The sequence below is a fragment of the Dermacentor variabilis genome, chromosome 6 (assembly GCF_050947875.1).
Source record: "Dermacentor variabilis isolate Ectoservices chromosome 6, ASM5094787v1, whole genome shotgun sequence".
NCBI lineage: Eukaryota > Metazoa > Arthropoda > Arachnida > Ixodida > Ixodidae > Dermacentor > Dermacentor variabilis.
The window spans coordinates 65,172,466-65,196,557 of NC_134573.1; the positions used below are offsets into that span (position 1 = coordinate 65,172,466).

At 43.5% G+C, this 24,092-nt stretch overlaps 2 protein-coding genes across 5 annotated transcripts in view; one reads left to right on the forward strand and one right to left on the reverse strand.

Annotated features, from left to right (window-relative positions):
- LOC142584821 (peptidyl-tRNA hydrolase 2, mitochondrial-like) overlaps nt 1-22,299 on the reverse strand; it is a 35,301-nt gene extending 13,002 nt beyond the window's left edge. Inside the window, exons 1-2 of one of the 4 annotated variants that reach the window (XM_075695106.1) lie at nt 22,183-22,299; nt 14,165-14,277 (exon numbers count right to left, since the gene is read on the reverse strand). In XM_075695106.1, the coding sequence (XP_075551221.1) occupies nt 14,165-14,221 (57 nt within the window). In that variant the 5' untranslated portion in view covers nt 14,222-14,277; nt 22,183-22,299. Of the gene's footprint in view, nt 1-5,306; nt 5,569-14,164; nt 14,278-14,340; nt 14,488-19,156; nt 19,285-22,182 lie in introns of those variants that run through there. The other 3 variants (XM_075695107.1, XM_075695105.1, XM_075695104.1) reach the window with 3 other exon arrangements.
- Nucleotides 7,043-22,598, forward strand: LOC142584825 (transcription cofactor vestigial-like protein 4). The gene is made up of 3 exons (XM_075695108.1): nt 7,043-7,528; nt 19,172-19,661; nt 22,195-22,598. Exons 1-2 carry the CDS (start codon nt 7,512-7,514, stop codon nt 19,635-19,637), a joined length of 483 nt encoding a protein of 160 aa, XP_075551223.1. The 5' UTR covers nt 7,043-7,511; the 3' UTR covers nt 19,638-19,661; nt 22,195-22,598.
- Nucleotides 22,599-24,092: the final 1,494 nt, after the last annotated feature.

Here is a 24,092-nt window from a genome sequence, read left to right on the forward strand (position 1 = left end):
CAAACAAATTTGAATGCACTTATCCAAGAAAGGTGCGCTTCAGAATAATGTAAATGTGGTATACACTGGTCTGAAATATACCTCGTATCTGTGAGTAGGACTTGTGCTAAACTCTCGTAAGCATTGTAACACTTTCTTGTAAGTTTCAAATTGATGTATCACATTTGAACGCTAGAGAGGCTCTAACAGGCGCAATTTACAGAACAGTGATATGCTGTGTGTCCAGAGTTACGGATTCGTAAAATTTGTGCTGCCATTTTCGTTTTCTCAACACCAATTTTTGACAACTTGAGCAAATATATGTATATATATATCTGATGTACCAGCTAAGTATTAGTTCTGGTTCCTACAGATGCTAGAAATTAACTTTCTCGCTCAAGTGGAACACATTTTAATCAGATCGGTCCATCGATTGTGTAATGAAGGCACTTCTGCCTTGTGCATACTATATCTTAACTGGGAAACTGAAGTTGGCCTCAAGCTAAATAAGCTACATCTCAAGAGCTCTGTGTGTATTCCATCAATAATGTGGGCTAGCGTCAAGAGGAGACACACTCAATGGCGGCTTTCTGTGGTTTCTTGTTTGCCCCGATCATGAACTCCTTGACCAACCAGCTTCAAGTTATGCACGCTAACAACTGGCATTCTGTGTTGACCACCACTGCACCAGGCATGCATAGTAGAGTGCCGTCTCTGCCTTCTGCTCTAATCTAATTAATGACCTGTCCACCAATATTTCTTGAAACATCAGAATACTTGAAGACGATTCCGTTCAGTATCGCTCAATTAAAAGCATCCATGAGTGGCTAGTGTCGCTAAACTCGGGGAAGACATGTCTTGTTTTGTTTCACCACCGACACTGCTACCCAAGACCTAAATTCATCCTTTGTAATTTCGAAATTTTATCTGTTACTGATCTAGGCAGTTGTGTAATGAAGGCACTTCTGCCTTGTGCATACTATATCTTAACTGGGAAACTGAAGTTGGCCTCAAGCTAAATAAGCTACATCTCAAGAGCTCTGTGTGTATTCCATCAATAATGTGGGCTAGCGTCAAGAGGAGACACACTCGATGGCGGCTTTCTGTGGTTTCTTGTTTGCCCCGATCATGAACTCCTTGACCAACCAGCTTCATGGGCATGGGCAGGACATGTAATGAGGAGGGAAGATAACCGATGGTCATTAAGGGTTACGGACTGGATCCCAAGGGAAGGGAAGCGTAGCAGGGGGCGGCAAAAAGTTAGGTGGGCGGATGAGATTAAGAAGTTTGCAGGGACGGCATGGCCACAATTAGTACATGACCGGGGTTGTTGGAGAAGTATGGGAGAGGCCTTTGCCCTGCAGTGGGCGTAACCAGGCTGATGATGATGATGATCTAGGCAGTTAGGGACTTAATTGTATTGCTTTCCATCTTTATCCCACCCTTTAACCAATATTGCCAACAATAACTGTGCCCTTGAGTGTACCGGTACGATCTCGAACGTGTGAGGTTGGTCTTCACCGAAAGGATCAGGAGACAGTGATGAAGGCGACCATCATGATTATGAAAAAAAAATATAGCACGAATGTATTCACTTCTTTGGTACGTGGTTGTGACTGTATCCAAGTTTCTAGTGGTTTTGCCTAACATGGGCGCTAGGATGGCCTTAAATAACTCCTCACGGTCCTGTTGTAGTCGATGTCTCCTAGGGAAACTTGTGGAAGTGTCAGTGCCTTTGTCAGGTTGTGAAGTTGACGACGTCTTCCCCTTCGTATCTTCTCCTTTCGGTCTCCCCTTTGTGTCTGCTCAGGGCAAAGAGGGGCAACACTTTTTTCGGGGATGAGGGAAATTATCTCGACATGGGAAAGCACGCTGGAATGTTTCCCACACTTGATAGGTCGAAGTCCAGGCCAATCATAACAGTGCCGTATATCTTCACCGTAACACGTCTATAACTCCTCTTCATGTAAAATTATTATTATTAGCTTACCAAATGCTATTCAGACAGACCCGCCGTGGTTGCTCAGTGGCTATGGTGTTGGGCTGCTGAGCACGTGGTCGCAGGATCAAATTTCGGCCACGGCTGTCGCATTCCGATGGGGGTGAAATGCGAAAACACCCGTGTACTTAGATTTAGGTGCACATTAAAGAATCTCAGGCAGTTGAAATTTCCGGAGTCCTCCACTACAGCGTGCCTCATCATCAGAAAGTGGTTTTGGCATGTAAAACACCATAATTATTGAGACCGAAATTTTAAAACACATGCACCACTTGGAACCCTGGCCAATCTAACCTCGTCAAAACGTTAGCTCATCACCTCTGACTGTACTCATACCACAGCAGCATCACCGAACTCAAGTCCCATACCCACCTGTAGCCCTCGTACTTCGTCGCAAAGCCTTTGTTTGGGATCTTTGTTTAATAAGAAACAAAGTTGGAAATTGTTTTACAGCAATTATCATAAATATTATTGTGCATCGCCTCATGCCCAGTTATCACCCCAGCTGACCTAATAGCAACTAATAGCAACCGACGAATAGCAGCCCATGCGTGCACAATAGTAAATGATAAGCTTATTTAGGATTGTCTTGCTCGAGTTGCTTGCAGAATGGGTCGCTTCCAGTCACTTGTCGGGCTCTATTTTTTTTTTCCTATCTCTATTGGAGGGGGCTGTAATGACATGGGTATAAAATGGGGTGGGGGGAAGGCGTACTGGGAGACTGACTGACATGGGTTTGCATTTGCTTCACAACTCACGAGGGGGCGACTGGTCAGGTCAAGCTCTACGAGCTAAACATGCCACACGATTAGGTGAGTAACACAGTCTGAATGACCCAAACGGCTTGCACACCTTTCTATGAATTCAATTTGGCTTCCCACCTGGGCTCCATGTTCAGTATATTACGCAGATTTCATCATCATCATCATCATCATCATCTTTCAAGTCAACTGCAGGATGAAGGCCTCTCCCTGCAATCTCCAATTACCACTGTCTTGTGCTAGCCGATTCCAACTTGTGCCAGCAAATTTCCCAATTTCATCCCCCCACCTAGTTTTCTGCCATCCTCGACTGTGCTCCCCATAGAGTTTCTCACTATAATACCTAGAGGGTAATCTGGCGCCATTGTCTATGGCAGTTACTTAAGGGGGCACCGTGCCGTCATGGGAATGACGGTGTATGTGCCTGCGAGGCTCGTGTTGGCTGGTGTTGTAAGAGGCTTCATCTAAAACGTGGATATGGCTACACAAATAACGCGTTCTCAAAGTAAAATCTTCATAAAATGTTTCCGTTCACGCATATTACATCTTTACTCACCCACAATGCATGACCAAGCGAAGAAAAGCAATAACAGACGACCAACTGTTTCAAAGCGAGCGCGAACCTCGTCGTCTGTCTTCCAACTTTAGCGGCCCGCTGATACTTTTTACGTAACATGCAGTCATACACACAATAACAAGTTCTCATAGTTAAACAAAACATGTTTTTGCGTAATAATAAAGCTAAAACAGCTTTTTAAGTGCTGTTTTAGTAGAAAATGAACCATTGTGGCAGACGGAACGGTACTTGCCAAGCGCGTCTTCAAGGTGTCCTGTCTCTACGAGAACGATGCCAATCCGAATCCACAATATACTGGCATTCCCATGCATACCACAGCGCAGCAGCACCAGATTTCCCTCTAGGTAATGTAGTGAGAAACTCTATGGTGCTCCCCTTACGTTAGTGCTCATTCTGTAAGTCTAGTGGCCCACCATTTCTCTACTCCACGCATTACATGGCAATGTCAACTAGAAGGTCGGCTATCCCCGTTTGCTCTCTGATCCACACCGCTCTCTTCTTACCTCTTAAGGCTAAACCCCATGAGCGCGATTTTGTGCGCGACAGCGACGGATCGGGCCGTTGCGCGAACAGATCGCTCGGTCTTGTCACGCGATTGCTCGGTTCTGAAAATCTAGAATTCGTCGCTCGTAGCCCGGAACTGCTATGAGCGACTAGCCAATAGCGTGAAGCCGGAACTGGATGTACATCTTCCGATTGTCGCACGGAATGAGCAAACGATTGAATTCTTATACGTGCAAGGATAAGAACCTACTGTAAGACTTTCAGGAATATTTTATGCTGCTTTTTACAGTAAAACACATCAACTTAAGTCAGCGAAGCATGCATCACGCTAGCTTCGGCGCCTATATTGCTACCCTCATACCGGCAACACTGGAGAGACGAGCGAACGCGACAGCCATCTCCATCGCGTCGCTTGACGCTTGCAAGATCGCTTGCATGGGGTTTGTACTTTAACGGGGTACCCTAACATTTTTCGTTCCATGACTCTCTGCATGGTCCTTAACTTCTTTTCGAGCTTCTTTGTTAACCTACATGCTTCTGCCCCGTATATTAGCACCGGTAGAATGCAATGATTGTAAACTTTTCTATGTCAATGACAGTGGTAAGCTCCCAGTCAGGATTCGGTAATGCCCGCCGTATACACTTCAACCCGTTTTTATTCTTCTGGAAATTTTCTTCTCAAGATGAGGGTCCTCTGTTAGTCTGACTGGCGATCCTGAATTCTTTTTCCCTTGCCAGGCTATTGCATATTATTTTCGTCTTCTGCATATTAACCCCACTCTTACGCTTTCTTAGCTAAGGTCTCAAATCATTTGTTGTAATTCGTCCCCGGTGCTAGACAGATTTAGCGTGGTTTTAATGCTTACAGATCCCGGCACCGCTCCGCCTGAGCTTTGTGTTCTGAACATTACACAGATTTAGTGTGCCTTTAAAGCTCACAGATACCGCTATCACTCCGCCTGAGTACTGTGTCCAGTACGCTACACATATTTAACATGGCTTTAATGCTTACAGATACTGTTACCACTCCGGCCACCTGCCAGCATTCATGCATCCGCGCCGTGCATGCAGGTAGCACCAACGCTGACTAGCAGGATCGGCATAAATTTTCTCCATTCGCGGAGCGGATTGGCTACCAATCAATCAGGTTTATACAGCAAAAAAGTTCAGAAATTGGCAGCCACTTAATGCTAATCGTAAGAAGGGCCAGCAATACCTCAGACACAAAGTCAGCCGAAAGTGCAAGGGCAGTTACACATGCTGATGAACTCTGCTGCGCGGAAAGGCACCATTAGCTGCGCAACAAAAACGCACGTGTCTCTATTTAAAAATGCTGAACACAGAGCACGCACGACGACAGACAGATGTCAGGCCCAGTTGTGGTTATTTAGTGTCAGGGACACAACGGTGATTGGCAATGTTATGCTACAACGGTCTACTAAGTACACGTGGAGGCACAAAAGCGCAAAAGCGCGCCAGCACCCACCTCGCCGGTGTCCCGTATCGTCACCCCGCTAGAGCAGCCCAAGAGCTTCGACAGGCCGCTGCGGAGTCCGAACCTCGCTCCCAGCAACCAACCCAGGGTGAGGCCTGAACCCAGGCCTAGTAGAAGTGACATGCTATTTGCCATCAAAGCTGAGCCTAAGGATTGCATGCCGTCCCTAGAAATTGTTACCACAGCCTACTTTGCCGCAACTATGCCAATGCCGTGAGCTGCAACTTGGGCGCCGCCATATTGCTAACTCCATTGTTGCCAGCGTCATTCCAGAGTAGGCTAAAACGCCGCAAATACATAAGGGTGGCTGATTACCACTTCTTTCGTACCTCACATAATATGAACAAATATAAGACGTATCACGCATGATAAAAATATCTCGTAGAGTTACATCTAAACTAGTAATTGATGCATACAGCTTCTAGTGAAATTTTTGTATGCGGGCCGGCCGTTACAGCTTACCACCATCGACTTTGCCCTTGGTTGGTCGTTTTTTCATAGCATAAACTAAATAACAAGAAATTTAGATAGTAGTATTACATAAATTATTACACATTGAACACTTTTTGTGAAAACCACATGCGTCGTCTGCTTACGCAGACGACTTAAGTGGTAGGCACCCAAATCATTTAACGGGCGCATGCATCCTTAATTGGGTTTATACAATTAAAGAAGTTGAGGATTGGCAGCCACTTCAAACCTGATATCACAGGCTTGTTTTAACTTAGGACTGGCCAGCAGTACATCTGATAAAAACTAAGTGAAATTGCAACGATAGTCACTATTTAGCTACGCCCATTACTACGCCACAAAAACGCACTTGTCTCTCTTAAAAGATGCTGACACATACGAATTTCATTTTAACACTCGGTATGTATGCTCGCCCTAAAAACCTTTCGTTTATTTGCGTTCGTCTAAATTCTTCGTTGCCGTGCTTTTCGTGGTCCGTATATAGGCGGCGCTGTAGACATCACAACAGCAAAATGAAACTTCCTTTGCTGCGCGATAATTCTTTTTATTTAATTCCTGGCGTCGATACAAGTGCAATATAAAATCTACCACGGCGACGTGTGCATAGACCATTGAGTCAACAGTAATGCGTACAGCATACTGACATTTATCATAAAATTGTACAATGCGAAGCTTCAGGGCGTGATAAATGGTGTCATGACTACCCAGTATGCAAATTCTTCAGCGGTCGCGCGCTCTTTGTTTTACTTGTCATTGGTGCTATCAATACTGTTATTGTTTTTCGTACCTCGCAGTAGGAGGAAGTATACGTGTTGGTACGGGGGAAAGGCTGGCCTAATGTGATACGATATACTGGATTCGCGCTTTAAATACCTACAGCGAAAGAACCAAGCACACAAGCATTCTATTTCTATGTTCTTTGGCCCGCCGCAACCCCAGTTGGAATGTGAACTCTAATTTCCCTCCGAGACACACGAGTGCCAAACCTCACTCTCCCGTCACAATTATTTGTTGATAGTAAACACAGCATGGTGCTATGGCTGGTCTGCCCATTCAGCAAGGAAGAGCGGCGCTGTGCGGCTGCCGTGTTTTGCTCCATATTTCACGTAACGGCAAAGCGGCGGCACGCTTCCTGGGCCGTCGAACTGGCTCGCAAGAGCGCGGCTGGCGCGGCGACGACACAGGAATGCGCATTCCTGCGCCCGCCGAGTCTCGACCAATGGGCGTCGTCGGCTCCTCCCACGTGACTCGCGGCATACCACGCGTGCTTCTGCAGTCGTCGGAATGCGTGCTGCTGTTTTTGTCTAAACTTCGGCGCGGCGGCAGCGGATAGAGGTTGCCGCACATAGGCGATCCGGAGGAGGAATCTCCTATGCTTCGCAGCGTGGACGAAGCGACGTGAGTGAAACGAAAAAGACTGTCACCGCACGTTGTAAATCTGCGTCACAAGTTGCGCGCTGACCGCCTCTGCGCGACCGTGGCCAGGCCCCGTCCGCGCGGGTGTAGCTCTGCCGGCATTCCTGCGGTGACGAGCGGTGGTGCGCCAACGCGCATCGCTCCCCGTTGATCAGCTGACAGCCCGAGAGAACACTGTGCTGCGGACTTTCTCGCCTGTCTCGTGGTTTCGCTTGCTGTCCACGCTGGATAAGAACTGTATTCGCGCTTAGCACCGAGCTACAGCTGGATCTCCTCTGCAGCGCCGTGTGCGCGCTCCATCAACCGTTCATGCCTGTCCCAAAAATGTAGGTACACGTTGTGTGTGCTTCTTCTTTTTTTTTTCTTTCTTTCTTTTCAGATTGTGCTATCGATTGCTGCATGCTGCTAGTCAGTGCTCTCCTTGCGCTCACTCTCGTGCAGCCGTTCAACATTATTTCTACTTGCTCTGTCTTTTCTTTTTTTAACTACTGCGGAATGCGCGGAGACACAAAAGTAGACTACACACAGCCATATCACCGACACAAATGCGATCGAGCTAGGTGTGACATCGATATAACATACTACTCAGGCTAATTCTATGGTTTCTAGTTTTTCTGACTTTTTCCAAGTGTCGAGGCTCTTGCACATGTATAGTAGAAGTATGCTACCAATTTTTTAGATAATTTTAGATAACGACTGAAACAAACATTGTTAGGTTTTCACTTTCCCGTAATTGTATCTGTCGTAAAATTTGTCACTAGCCATCATCACGATTATAATGTGAAAGGAATTCGTGATATATTCATTTAATGATCTGCATGCAAAGGCATGTAACACACCTGCGCTTCTGATGTAGCTTGCAGAAGTGATTAATGCATGGGCATGAGCTGATATAGGGAAAAACCCTTCTTTCATGAAAGAAAGAAGAAAAATAAATAAATAAATACTAAAGCTAAGAAGGCGCACTTCTGGCATTGCTTGGATCTTTCCTTTTAAAATAGGGAGATCATGGTATCGGGATATGTTGAGTTGAAACTGAAGCATTCATTTAATGTTTGTTGAATAAATGAGATGAGCTGTCTATTTGCTGGTATAAACTCAATAGCTCCTTTTTTTTTTCGTATTGTTTTTTGTGTGCCTTAGAGCTTTCTTCAGTGACTTGAAGTGCTGTTTTTAAAGCGTTTTTCTTCTTAAGAGCGGCTTGTGGCCAGTCGGGTAGCATGGTGATCTTATTCTATACCTGCATGGCCTCTTGGCTCTGTGCTTGCCCCTTGCACTGCTGGTTGACGACACTGTTTTAATAACACTGCCGCATTCTAGTCCTGTATGCTTCTTCACTGCTCTTCAGCTTGAAACGGTGCTTCTCGATGATGAGCACCAGTTAGCATCATTGAGCTTCTTTACGCTACCTGTGGTCAGCTACCTGCAAATTGACTGGCACTGTTTTTTCACCCTTCTTTTAGGCATGTTAGTGCTGAGTACTGATTCGCTGTTTTGCAACCATTCTGAATTTTCACACTCATTATGGTAACTGGCATTCAGAAGCATGCTCCTTGGGTGTTGTTGCCTTTGAGCTTTGATGTTTTAACTCTACTTTCGCTCAGCGACCTACTCTTCCAACGTCACCGCTCCTTCTCTGGGCTTCCACTCCTGCTGCACCTACTCGTAGACCATTATCTTGGGTACCTTCTTTCAGTCAATCATTTTGTTGCTGCTACTAGGTAACAAACTGGCTCCTGAAGTCTGCGGCATTGCTCTTTGACATGTCCTCAGTGTACTTTTGCCCAAAGATAGGCTCTATTTGTCTCGGTGACAGCACGCTCATTTTGTTTTCACCAGGTTTGACACTGTTGAAATTACTTCTGCGGTCACTAAACACTTAGGTATCTGCCTTTCATGCTTCATCATTTTATTTCCTGCAGCTACATGCTTTGGCACAACTTGTTCTGTCTGGCCTCACTAAGTTTTCATTGAGACAGTAGTCTTTCCATTCCAGTATGAATTTGTCCTCTGTGTGTTCCTAGGCTGCATCAACACTGTCATTTGTTTCGGCCATCTGCTTGAACATGAAGCAGCCTAACAGTTGACTTTTCCATAAGCCTTGTGGATATCGCTATGGATCTTGGCTTTCTTCAATTTTCTTCTCTCTGTTGGACACAAACGTTGATGTCTGCATCCTCAGCGTTGCCGACTTCTTTGATACGACTTCTTCGTTCATCTTTGAAATAGGCAGTTGCAGGTTGTTTACTATTTTTTGAAGCTTACACACCTCGGATCCCTGGTGGGCTGCCGCCATTGTGAGCATGATGATAATGACGTGACGACTGTGCACCTACACTTTCTTCTCTATTCATTTGCTCCTAAGAGGCCAGATACTTACGACCATTCGCTTCAAAATCACACAACATGAAACACAATGGATCTCAACAAAACATGCACGGTGGACTAAGGCAGTGAACGTGCCCCGCACCCACCACAGAGAAGTGCGACACCGTGCTCTTCTCTGTGGTACTGACCGTACTGACCAGTACTGACCGCAGCCCTTAACCCTTCAGATGCCACATGTCTGAACATCTGAGCAAGACAGCTTCATACCTGCCAACTCCCAAATTTTTTTAAAAGTTCATGATTTTGGGTTCATTCTATAATTTTGCTGATGTTTCATCAAGTTTCTTTAAAAATAAATATTTTACAAAAACGTTATCAAGCTATTGAAAGATGCAGCACAACATTGCAAATAGTGCAACAATTAAAAATGAAATTGTGATGGTACCAGCACTGTTCTATTGCGGCAGCGTAAGATGTCATATATATCGCAATTATTTGAGATACGGCGTCAGATTGCTGAGGTTGCGCATGATCACAGTGATAATGGATATTTACTACTGCGGACAAGACCTGAATGGAGTTTTGCTCATCAGTCTCTGACCATACTGTCTTCTCATTGTGAAAGTACACCAGAGGGGTATATGTTATAAGCAAGTTTATTCAGAAAGCTTCACGAACCAGATAAAATTGTCAGCAAAGTCGCTGGAAAAGTAACTGTACTCTAAGAACAATGTGGTGCTTATCACTCTCTGCTATTGCAAGTTTGCTTGCGTGCTGCGTTAGAAAGGTAAATTATTATTTGACGTTAAGTATCCCACAAACATGGCAAGGGCAGGGCTAACATAAAGAATACACATGCTATGTCCTCCCCTAATATCATGTTCAAGGGGCTTTTTACAAATTTTGTCTTGGTGTACACGTTGTTATACATCTCTATTTGTTCATAAAGATTGATTTTAGCTTTAACAGGTTGATATGATCTCTATTTGTTAAAAAAAAAATTGAGAAAATATCATTGCTCGAATCTCTTTAGCTTCTTAAACAAATCGAGTAGTCCCGGTAAAGTGGGTTAAACACATGCTTACCACTTGTGTCCCAGTGTTAAACCTAGCACCTGCAAACACAAGGTGTGGCTTTTCCTCACGACGATGGTTGTTTTGCCACACAAGACACCACAACAAACAACTCGCCCACTGTTGAGAGCTTATACAGTAACTGTGAATGTTGCTATAGCAGAGTGGGACTGACAACCAATTTTCATGCTACCTGCTTTACTTAATGCAATGGAAAGCTTACTGGTTGGAGTGTCTATTCATGAAGTGGTAATGCAAAAATACCATGGAACATTTTTTATCAAAATTTTTCTATCTGCAGTGAGGATGTAGTCATCCACTGTAAGCATGCTGAAACTGGTGATAGGTGAGCACGATAGCAATTATATGCCAGCATTAATGGGAGGCAGACAAGTGCGGCTGTAACTGTGAGGAAGCATTATTTTGTTTATCAAATCAATGTTCCTGCGATTCATGTTTTCCAAAGTGTTAAAGTATTTCTGCAATAATAGATGCATGTTTTCGTGGTTTCCTTCATGTCCAACTGCTTTGGTATCTAATTAGTCAAAATGAAACCAATCGGATCGAAAACGAAATAACGCTTTCACATATGATACCCAGTTCAGTGTGTTGCAGTAGCCATGCATGCGCTTTTGATTTCCAATGCATAAAATAAAGCGTGATTGTATAATAACATAGCAGCTGCAATATTAAGCAACAATTTTGTTGTGCTTACTTAATACAGCTTGCGTACAGCTGACTTACGTACAGTAATCTTATAGACTACATCCAAAATACCGATACATCAACGCTAGGCCTCACAACTTACTGGTTCTTGAGACATTCTTTGCCAATTTAAAATTATAATTCCTACTTAAATCACGAACAGCGTGCTGAATTCTATCATTATAAATCATAGTCCTTTAATTTCCATCAACATTTCGTAGCACATTCTGGTCAGTTGTCAGTCCTTTTAAGCTAAAATGTATAGTTTAGATATTTTCATTTACTTTCCGATAGATTATAGGCCACTTATGTACACCTGAACCTCTTTTAGGACATGGTTCTCCATATTTCATTGTTCCTTCATAGTTCTCGTAAAAGACGCTTTTTGGCGTATCTCTGTTTGATAGATTTCTTAGGTACTTTGTGATGGCTGTTAACTCACGGCCTGAAATATGGCATGGCTGTCCGTAACACAACAGGCTTTAGTATGATTATTATTCGTTTTTCTTAGAGCTTGCAATAGCTAGTATGCTTACATGTTATGTTTTCGAAAAGAATTGCTGTGGCATGCTTTGTGATAAAAACAATTACTTGAAGTTCTTGCCATAAAAGCACTGAAATAAAAATTATTAAGTTGGGTATCGGAGTGGGCTAGACACTTAAAAAAGTTTGCACCCTTTGTGGCATATCTTGTCCCACAATAATAATCATCATCTGTCTTGCTTGCATTTCCTTTCTTTACTGCTGCGAGCCTGGTACTTCCAGGTCACAAGCGCGGCATGCACATTATCAGCGTGATGTGGCATTCTCAACAGGAAAGTAGCGAGCGCAGATTTTTCAAGAAAGGAAATGCAAACGAGGCAGATGACAATTATTGTTGTGAGACAAGGTAAGCCCCAAAGGGTACAAACTTCTTTGAGTGTAGTTGCTTTCCAATGTATGGGAAAGCACGACATGAGGCAATCTGTTTATTGATTGTCCTTTGTCTTGTGTCATGTTTGCCTCGTGAATGCGTACACATTAAAGAAGCGCTTAGAGTAGTCACACATGTCCCACACACACACACATTAACAAATCATAGCGTCACAACTGCACACTTTGTTCCTTAGCTTATCATTTCAGCAATGACCATTTGCCACCAGAGAAACTAACACGCACTTTGATGCAGCAGCATTTAGAGCATGCTGACTGAAGCTCTGCACTTGGAAAGGTGGCATGTCCCGGTACAGGAGCCGCAGTACTAAAACACTGACCTCACTGTCAGTTTTTTTTTGGCTCACATAAACAGTGCAGCACATGTAAGCAGCAATATTTTCCCATGTTGTACATTTTGTTAAGTCATCTGCAAGCATGCGCACATAGATATAGTACATATATAGAGTGTTTACTTTAGCTGCACCTAATATTTAAAAATTTGCATGTTTCAAATGGCACAGTTCTAACCGTTGAACTAAATTACTCGTTGGGGCAGCCGTTACTTCTACAAGAAATAAAAGTGTTTAAGTTGAATAATTAACATGATTATGTTAATTAACTTTCATATTAATTACTTTACGACATACATTTCAATCTACAAATTGTAGCCAGTGGGTTTGCACCGCATACAGATTTGGAATGAATTCTGAGGATGGCACTAGTTTCGAGATATGCACCAACACACTTGCAGTAAATATGCACTGTTGTTCTACTTAGTTTATAAGAAAATGCTGTTTCATGCACTGGAGCACAAACGTAACTGGAACACCAATTCATTTCATTGTTCACTTTGAAAATATCTCAAAACTGGTGTAGTCCTGACAATTCTCTCCAGATGGATATGCCTTGGGAGCTCATCAGCTACACTTCATAGATTGAAATATGTGCCGTAAGGTATTTAATCAAAAAGGTAGTTAGCATAACTATGGTAATTATTGAATTAAGTATTTTGATTTCTCATACAAGTAATGGCTGATTAAAAATCGAGTAATTTAGCTCAAGGGGTTAAAATTATGCTATCTGCCACAGGAAATTTTTAAAAATGTGATGCAGCTATAAAAAAAGAACAGCTGGTATACTATCCATCTAAATTATAATAGAGGGAAGTGAAACATGATTAAGTGTTTAGTTGCATTTCGAGGCTTACGTGCATTCATAATCGGTGCTGAATTCAGGATAGAAGAAGTCGGCTAGAGTGACTGCACATTTCATTTTTATGGAATTAGGTGTGACAGGCACTCTGATCATATTTTTTCTGTCTTTCACTGTTTGCATGCCGATGCCACATGCACGCGTACAAGAATGAATGCATACACACATACGCATGTGGACGTATTTCTTTCAGTGAATACTTGTAAGTAGATGAGAACTTTTGGAATTGAACTTGAAAAGCTTGGAGTAAACAGTGCACAAGATACATGAAGGTATAAAAATTTGCAGAAACAGTAAACATATGCTGTAGATGTCTGCAACAATACAAAGTTTGTCACACACAGTAATGTGGTGATCACACAAGCCTCAGTGCAGCCTATGTGTGCACACAAAGAGGTCTTGAGTCATCTTTTTCTTGCAAACATATCATTTGCACTTTTTGAAATATACAGTCATGATATTAATGACATCCTGCGACCAGACAACTCAGAAATCTTCAAGATACGCCCATAACTATAATTATATTTCTATCCCAAGAAAAGCCTGTCAAGGAAAATTTCACATACAGTAAATGAACTGCTTCCTTCTTTTTATTTTTCTCGTGGGCCTTTTCTTTAATGTTTAAAAATAATTCATCGCACTGAGGCAACAAAAGGAAATGCCAACCTACCCATGCATCTGTCACGACTCAGACACAAAGTAATGTGCTTGAAATGTTTGTTTACTCACCGACGATTTTTCATACCGGTTCATATCGCAGCTGCCACTACTCTGGTACCACAACATTTTCTTCACGGTTTTTAACGTAGGGAGGCAGGGGTAGCTGTTGCTGCATGCCAGACCTAGCATGACATGCACGAAAGAAATGTCACGAATATTTATTGAGAAAAATGGAATGTACGTACATCTCAGCATGCTTTTCTGTAGGTCCACCCAGATAACAAATGCAGTCTGATGTGCATCATTAATGTATGCTTTAAATGGTGTTCAGTGCAAATTTTTATGCCTGAGGTGACTTCACCCAACCACTTCCTTCTTCGGTGTTCCATTTGCTGCATATGCTAAAGCACAAGTTGCATGGTGGACCCGCAATTGGCTTAAATGTACACTAAAAAGAAAGATAATTTGAGCTATATAAGCAATTTGCCCTCCAGCAATACTGAAAAAGTCATTCTTACCGTGAGATGGTCCTTGAAAAGCCACACAAGGGGCAAAAGCCGGAAGACCTGTGACAACGCTGCCTTGAAAATCCACACCAGCACAGCGCGATGTCATAGATTTTGATGACGTTTGCTCAGGCCTGGTCAATTTTTTATTTGTAATGATTGACTGCATTATTTCTCAAATAACCAAGAACAAGCTTAACCAGATTCGATAACTTTTCCTTAGCCACAACCATTCAAATGTGATAAAATACATTGAAATTTGTGACGCATGAAATTCAGAAAATTCAACCTTGACCTTAATGTTCTGTTACAGCAATCATCTTGTTACAGCAGGATTCACAAACAGAATTTTGAGAGTACACATTATCATTCTAAACTGGTTTACTGTTTCACTTTAATGTCCCTTTAAATTTTCAGTGCTAGTTACATGTGTTGAGCGATCATGAGGGCTGTAATTGTTGGTCCAGCGTTTAGTAGCAACTCAACTGCTATTGGCCTCGAGCTCCACCACTGGAAAAGCTGGCGTCACCGTCGGCGTGACGTGCTAGGAGGGATCACGTGGACATAGCGGCCGCGTCGGCTGCTTCGGGCGCGCCGAAGCGAGCTGAAAACGAGAGTTCAAATTCCCTCGTACGCTGCGGTCCTCATTTAGTGGCGAGATTTTCCCGCTTCGGGTGTCTCCTTTACAACGCTTGAAAGCACTACAATAGGCAGTGGATGCCTTTGAAGGCGCACAACATGGTAGGCTACTGCTCGGTGCCGCAATGCCGGACGCACGCAACGGAGCACGGTGTCAGCCTTATTCACACGTAGCCGCAGGACAAGAAGCTGTGTGAAGCTTGGCTCGCGAAATATAAAACCGGCAAACAGTCATCGGCTACAACTCGGGCATGCAGCAAGCACAGACGCGAGGAAGATTTCTGCTTCGGCGCCCGGTCTGCGATGTTCTGAAAAAGCGCACTGAGACGCTCGCCCGAGTCCGCTGCCCGACTAATGTTATGACGGTTTGGTCTATGAACTTGTCGATGCTTTAGAAACTGGCAAGTTCAGTGGAGTGGAAAGGCAGCGGTAAGAAGCACATTTAAAAAAAGCATGGCATATGGTCATGTTTGTGTTATGAATTAATGCACTGGATTACAAAAAAGGAGCAGCGGGGAATTGCACGCTGAGAACACCGATAAACATACAGTGCGACGCAACTCGAGAAATAGTATTGAAAGGTCAAAAAATTTAGAAGAAAAAAAAAATTGAATCGTCGCGACGGCTCATCACAGTCCCCGTAGGCGTCGAAGTCTCTACAATGAAATTATTTTTGAACAGCTCTGATAGCGCCCACGCAGCAATGGTTGCTTGTATACTGTCAAATGCTCATATTCTGCGGCCTAAAGCTCATGGCACGGTGCGAAAACGCGCGCGCGGAGAAAGCGAAACAGTGCGCGGACAAGCATGCAGACGCGCAGTCGGTCGCTGCGAATCTGCGCGATCGCTGCATTGAGGCTTCATTCTATTACGCTCCATTTAGTTATACAAACACTATAAGAACACATTTCAGATAGTTTGCTCTCAGCGTTTACCTACCTTTCACGCAAGAAGCCGGTTCGGGAGACTCCATCGCGGCGACCGCGCGCAGTGGCGTTCACTGTACGTATTCGGTAATGAAATAGCGTCTGTAAACGATTGTGTGCTTTCAGTTTGCCCAAGATTATTTAGACAGTAAGAAACTTCTCTCGTTTCGAAAGTACTTACAGAAATGTCCGGGAGAGCTCGCGCGTGGTGTTTTCAGTGAGCGCTGACAGCAAAACCTATGAGGAGCGCGCCACGTGATCCCTCATACTACGCCAGCGAGGCGCTTCCGATAGATGGCGACTCCGTAACTCCTCGCCGCCAATAAGAAACAAGGCTCAAAACTACACAATATGGGAAGAGAAAAGGACAGAAGACTAACTTTGTTTGGGTAACCAAATATTTAAATTGAATATATACATATAAAAATGATAAACTTTAAATATCAACTAAATACCAAGTAATTTATCCTTTAGTATTAAAAAAAATTCTGAGAAGAAAGCTGAAAAGGATAAATGTATTAAAGAAATAGGTTTATATACTCTAAGCAGAGATATTTACCATGTGTACCATGTAGCTTGGGCTAAAATGTAAAGTTATGCAACTGCTATCTAACTGGACAGAACCAAAGTAGTGTTGTTTGCCGTCTCTTGAAGAAAGCTGGACCATTTTTTGTATTTCACATAACTATAAAATTAGGTCTTATTAATTAATCAAATTCTCAAATATTGTATTCAGAGCAAAAGTGGCTTTGAGAAAATTGTAGACCACTCTGAAAAATTCCCAGTACAGCTTTGCGTTGCTCAATGGTTGCTGCATAAAAGTTTTTTCCTAGCCTGAAGGAAAGCCTATCAATTGTGAAAAAGTGCCACTCGACTAGTCACGTGGTAGTTATTGTGTTTCATGGGCTTTCTTTCAGATTTGCGACTTTATTATGCACTAAATGTAATTGTTAAAAAAATAAAGCAGTTGCCAGTGAGGCAGGCTCAGTAACTTTGCCTTCTGTTTAGAAGTGAAGCCTCTTTAGCAGAATATACTGCATTCATGGATGAATACATGCTAACTTGCTCAGTTTTTGATCCAAATATACCGCATCACTAAGATGAGCTGCAGAAATCAATAGGTATTTCTTACTCAGCCGTTGATTGATTGAAGTGGCCACCACAGAGGTACCATTTGCATGGACCTGTATGCACTAAAGAATCCATAAATCCTACATGTCTGAATATTTGGGCATTAATGAATATTAGATCACTGTAAATATCAAATTCTGTTGTCAGGTACAAATGAAATGGCAAAATCTATTCACATTCAAAATCTCAAATATTCTCACCCCCCTACAAAAATAAATTCTTTACACTTGTCTGAAAACTGTGCGCTTCTTTTTCTCTCCTGTGATGCGCTGTCTTGTTAGATGTTCATAACTGTCCAATTTTGTTGTGCTTTCTTCTATGCTTTGCTGCTTTACTTTACACTCTTTGTTTACACATTAAATCATTCAACTGTGGGTTTTTGGAACCAAATGTTGAAAGACGTATAACTTCTTGAAGAGACTTCAAAGTTGACAGTGTAAAGGACATATTCAGCACGAACACATTAGTGCTCCATGATTGAAGCCTGGTGGCATGCATGCTTAAGTCTGTATGAATGCTTTTGTCTGTGTTTATAAAGGCATGTTCCTTGGCATCACTAATTGTCTGCTCCTTTCTTTGCTTTCCATTTGTCTACTCTCTTAAAATACCCAGCGGTTGACCGTCCACTGCAAGCAATCACTTATGGGAGTTGGCCTGGGAGACACTTAACCCTTTGTCAGTCGCGAGAAATCTACTCATGGCTTTTGGTATAGCTTTTACGAAATGAACTGCACCGCATGGAAGAACCGCGAAAAGTTTAACATTTCTTGCACAATAATATTGTCTGAAAAATAAGCGGGACAACACCTGTCCCACAGATAACTTGAGGCCATGAGCGAAACTGGGACATGCATTGTCCCTCCGCACACCTTGGGCTTTATCCTTTCAGGCTTTGAGGTGATTATGGCTTCTTATGAAAGGGTTCAAAGCATGCAATGCAAAGAGGCACTTGACAGGCTCTACACATAAGCTTTGTGTGCTCTTCCTGCCAAGTCTTCGAGCGCCATCGCCACCTTTTGCACGTAGTGGCGGTGCACGGGTAGTGCCCGTGGCCCATCGAGCCAAACGTCTGTTGGCACTCCTGTCATGATTGAGCAGTTCTTGCCTCCTCTTTTGTGATATATTAGACTGTGCCAACCCTTGCAAGAAGCTCCTCCCATTGAAGAACTTTCTGCCCAGTATGACTCGAAAGGACGGCTATGTCATGCTGTTTTTGTAACAGTGATGGACGTCTTCTACCAGTACATTCAGCATATTTGCAGGTAGCTGAAAACAGTGGCTCACTCTCATGCCAAACCTTGTCATCAGCTGATCTAACCGATTACTGGAGTGCAAGAAGTAATTTTTCCACTTACCGGACAACTCATTCATGGCGAAAGAGCAACCAAAATCACGCGCTTGAAGAGCAAGGACAGCCAAAAAACATAGCAACAAGGAAAACAACTGGAACTACTAGTGCCACCTACCAATTCAAATAAAAACTCAAAATTATACATGTAGTTGTTTTTTCTTCTAAGAGGCAGCACTACCTGTTTCTGTGAGGCTACGTATCTCCATCTGCGTACTTCAGGCAGCTTTCGCTTGTGGTTGCAGGCGGGACGTATATGTCCCAGGGATCAACAGAGGATTAAGTGCCTGTAACCTTCATCTTGTGGACCTGTTATTTCAACTCTACATATTCACACATGTCCGGCAATGTGCATGTTCAGAAAAAATTCCGGGTGAAGCCGCCGTATTGTTGTCGAGAAACACGGAAAAAAAGGAGTTCGACATGTCTTCCCACACATGCCAAATAGTGAATGCTTATGACATATTACCAAACAGTGAGTGCGAGTGCCGCATAAAACATGTGCACGCACTTGAATGCTGTGCAGGTGTGGGCCCGCAGTAGCGGCTGCCGAGAAGCGCAAGCTTCCTTTGCCCCTTATGGCGTCGTCATCGTCCGCGCCTCCTAGTGAAAAGCAGCCCCGGCGGTGCGATGATGTCGCCGTTGAGCCGCTGCAACCGCTCGACATGCGGCGCTCACGGCCTTCGGTGATCCGGCGCTGCTCGGCTGCGGTGCAGCCCATGCCCGAGGAGCACGAGCCACCACTGCCGGCAAGGCTGCTGAGAAGCTCGACGACCACGGTGACCGGGATGACTGGCATCCGTGGGGCTTCCGACCAGCCGGACCCTGCGGTGGAGGCACACTTTCGCCGCTCGCTTGGGCCACAGTATGCGGCACTGTTCGCCGGTCCGGCCGAAGCTGCCGGCTCAGCGCTCACCGTCGATGACCACTTTGCTCGGGCACTGGGGCCGGACACCTGGCTACGCCTGCAGGACGGCCTGACCTCCTCCTGACTGCTGGCGTAGCAGCAGTTGCGGGTGCGTTCACTGCCACATTGTGTGGACTAGAGCAGCACAAACTCAACTAGGCTCACCTCCTGAATGACTTAGATCATAACTGGGCCATCAACTAAGAAGGGCTTTGCTGATCATCATGTTTTCCCTGGTACACCGCAGTGGTCTTGCAGACAATGGCAAATGCAGAAACCGAACAACCCTTTTTCGTTTGCACTTCATTCTGGCGTGATACCACACGTGTGTGCCCAACTTTCTCAGCATTCTTTTACTGCAGGAGTTGTGGTTTATGGCTTGGTCCCTCTACAGACTTTCAGCATCAAAATGAAATGGAAACGTCGTGACCTAATTTGTCACTGCTGCGGCCGGCCTACACACTTCAGGCCAAATTTATTTGTTACCCCCCTCAATGCTAAAGGCTTTAGAGGGAGCATTGGGTTATGAATGATTTGGAGTTTAAAATACCAAAATGGAGCAACAAACATGATGACTTCTAATTATACAATGTTATCTATCCAACTTTTTCTTTATGATCCAAGTGAAATGAAACATCGCAGAGGTGACAAACTCAGTGCAGAAGTGAGGATGCTGAAATATGGTGTGAAAAATACTCAAAGGAAACAACTTATGACGGGATGTTAGGAGCGATAGGTTGAGGTTTGATTTCATGACATGTGTTTGCAGTTCTGTTGGAGTTAGACAATATAAAACAAACCAAGTTGTTTTGAACCATTTCTAATGACTGTAAAATTAAATTGCCGCCCAGGTTACCCCCTTTCATAGGAAGTGAATCACGTTGTAGACATTTGCTCCCCTATGTGTCACCTCACTGCAATGTTCTGGTGTTATCACAGTGGGATTCTTGAGATTGGTTGTAAATAACGAGGGACAAAGGTCCGGCCATCAACATGGATCTGTTGCTATGGCAGCACAGAAGTGGCTCACCGTGGCTTGGATTGGCGTGACTTGAGGCAACATATACTAGCTCACACATGGAAATCATTGAAATACTCACTGATGCACACAGCTGCACGAACACTTCAAAATGATTTAATGCAGCCACGGAACACATAACCAATTCCCACCCTTTGAGATCTTCCTCTCTCACAGGAGTTTGCGTTTTGAGATGATTGAAACACTCGTCGATGCTCACAAATGCACAAACATGTGAGAATTATTCTATGCACTTTTCTCAGCTCCTAGTAAATGTGGGACAAACTGGCATGGCTAAATCCAGAAGAAGCACCGTGTCAAGTGCGAGGACTGGTGAAAGCATGTTTCGTGGCTGACCATTACCAGTGTTTCATGACAGTCCAGCATGGTTCTATCAGAGAGGGGGTCCTCTGGAGATCATCTGCTCTTGGGGAACTGAAGCATTCTCAGGGGAACTGTTGAAGCATTGGGAAATGGCTCCGTTCTAGTGAAAACTGTTGTGAGAGTGGCTCAGAACAAAATGGTAGCAGAGGCCACTTCTAACAGTCATTGAAAGAAAGGTGATAGGGTGCATATTCATACATTTTTAAAGGCTGGCGTGGAACAGATGGCAGGTTTCTTAGTACATGTGCATTCTTGCTGGACTGAAGAAGCAGTACTGGGCATAGACTGGACATTCAGTGCACAGATGCAACGGACCAGCAAACAAGACTACTGCTTGACTTGCATAACAGCTGTTAATCACACATAAAGACATGCCAGACATCCCCATCTAGACAGAAGTCTAGATGGGGATGGTGGTGTGGATATTACGGATATGGGTGTGTGTAAAACGCCACACAAGGTAATCATATACGGATGAAGGAATGCATGAGGCTCACATCACGCGGGAGCAGTTGGGTGCATTCATCTTATGGTTGTCGTGATGTGGCTTATGATTATGTAGAGTGTGCTTTGTGTGAGTTACATTGCTGTCATCATAAAAAATGCAGAATGGCACTTTATGGCCTGATAGTCTTAAGTAGTAAGACGAAGGCTGCCTGATGAGCTGAACCAAACCAGGGTGATAGTGGGGAAGACTTGCACAGAGCACACAAGAAATTGTCCCTGTCAGGAGTTTTACATACAGCAGATTATCTTCATAGTTAACACTTATGTTTGATACCATATAACTGCAGACACTTTCAATAAAACTTAATTGCGAACCGGCCCCTTTTTCATTTGTTTGATTTTTTCTTCATATAGTCAAACTTCTTGCTCTTCAGTGTGCAACAGAGAGCCGAAGGCTACAGTGCCTGAACTAATTGTGCATCCAGAAAAATGCAATGTTTGTAAACCCTTGTCGAGCACTCAACATTCTTGGTTACCATGCTGAACATCAGTATTAACAATACCAGAGTAGTACAGAGCCACAACACAAAAAGGATGTGATTAACTAACAATGTGTATACTTGCCTGTCTGGGAACTGTGATAGTGTCAGACTTCCAACAAATATAGAAGTGACAAACTGTTGTCAGAAATAAGCATTGACACCATGCAATATAGTATTGAAAATATCATACTCAATTGTAGCAAAAAAGTTGCACAGGAAAAAAGTCAATTTTCATCTACTTGTTTGTGCAGGTGTGTAAATAGTCTCTTCAGTGGTGGATCCTTGGTCCAGTGTACAGGACAACCTCTACTGTGCAGCTTGCCAGCCTCCTGCAGCCCTTACTAATCCGTTGCGACGATCATCCAGTGGCCTCAGGACTGGAGGGAATTTCTTGGTGTGACCAGGCACTGCAAAAAATTGCCCTTGTAAAGAATATGTGCTATCGACATCATCTTGAGGAACACACCGGGGAAAAAATGTGCAACAGCCTTGTAGGCTTTATGGTGTACAAGGTAGTGTAAAGGCTAACACTGGCGACCCTGCGGTCTTCACGTGGAGCTCATAATGAACATTGATCCTTCACTGTGTCTATCACTTGGGCTAGTTGGTTGTTTAAGGTTCCTAATAAAAGCGCAGACAACTTTGTGACCTTGAAGCAGTAGTTGCCAATGCCTCTTTTGTCTTAGTTCCATGTAGCTAAGCCTATTTTGTGTGCTTTCCCACCGCAGGTCGGCAAAATAAATGGAACTTGCTCAGACTAGCTCACAAGATATATATTTTGCTTAGGCTCGCTGGGGCTTAGACACATCATAACTCTACTCAATTGGGCTCACTCAGACTCCATTTCATCAGAATTCTCCCCAGCTTAAACTTGAACTTGCTGGACTCGCCAAACATCTACACAGCCAGGCTCAAGGGTCGGTCTTAGTCCGAGTCAGCCGGCTCATGAGTGAGTTTGCTGGCCAATATTTTCTACTGATAAGTTCTTCCTAAGATGTAAAAGTTTAGCAGAATAAAACATTTTGCACTGCCTTTTACAGTTTTTAGTGCTGCCAATGGTTGACACTGAACTATACTAACAGACACAGAGTTCAAGGAGAGGCACAGGCATTTCTAACAATTGAGTTTATGATGAAAGGAAAAACAAGAGACTGACATTGCTTATACATGCATGGTTGACAACACTGTGAACAGCTCGTTTTGCTTGTGTATACTGTCATATAATTGGTGCTTTAATTTGGAGGGCAGTGAAGTCAGATATGTTAAATGAACCTATATTGTTGAATTACTTTTCAAGAGACCTTACAACATAAGCTTTATCTCAAGAAATCAAATAAATTGCAGAGATAACTGCCACTGAAAAAGCCACACAATTCTGCAACTATTGCCCACAGTGAATGTGGTCTGTCGATCTCGAAGGTTGTAGCATCCGGGATCTTACATTAGAAAACTACTCAGACAGGGCATCAGACTTGCATAAAAAACTTTAGGAAAAATTTCTAGACATGGCTACAGCCAGAAGTGTGAACAGGTTGCACTAGTGAGTTCTAGAGAAAAATTCAGTAAAAGTGGCGTAACTGCATCTTTTGTGTTGCCAGGCTACATTATAACTTTTTTATCAGTCGTTCACTGCAATTCATCATTTGTAAATGGGAGCATATCACTTCGTAGGATCTACTACCATATTTTCTGAGTAGCAGTGCCAATCTTGTCCTAAGCTTATGTCCTTTTCTTGCTTATACAATCTCTGTTCTCCTGAAAGGGCATTTTGGGCACTTTTGAACATTAATGTATTGCTTTATCTTGAGTTAGTATTTGCCTTTGGTGTCTCTTTAATGAAACAGCAGTGAGCCTGGCTTCTGCCATGCCGACACGATGGCTATGCTGCCCTGAAATCGCAAAACCTGTTTCCTCTTTTGTTTGTATTATGTGTAACTCTGGGAAGCAGTGTCCCCAGACAATGCTAAGGTTTTGTTGCATGTGTAGTTAGCATCAAAAGTTATGCTTTATCAATTGGGTGTTTAGGCACCTGATCAGCTGTTCAGCGTAATGTGCCCCATTAAAGAGCGATGCCTTATGCACAACTATTGCTTCACATTTGACAAATTCATTCACACGCTTTTCAGTGCATTTACTTTTTTTTAAAACC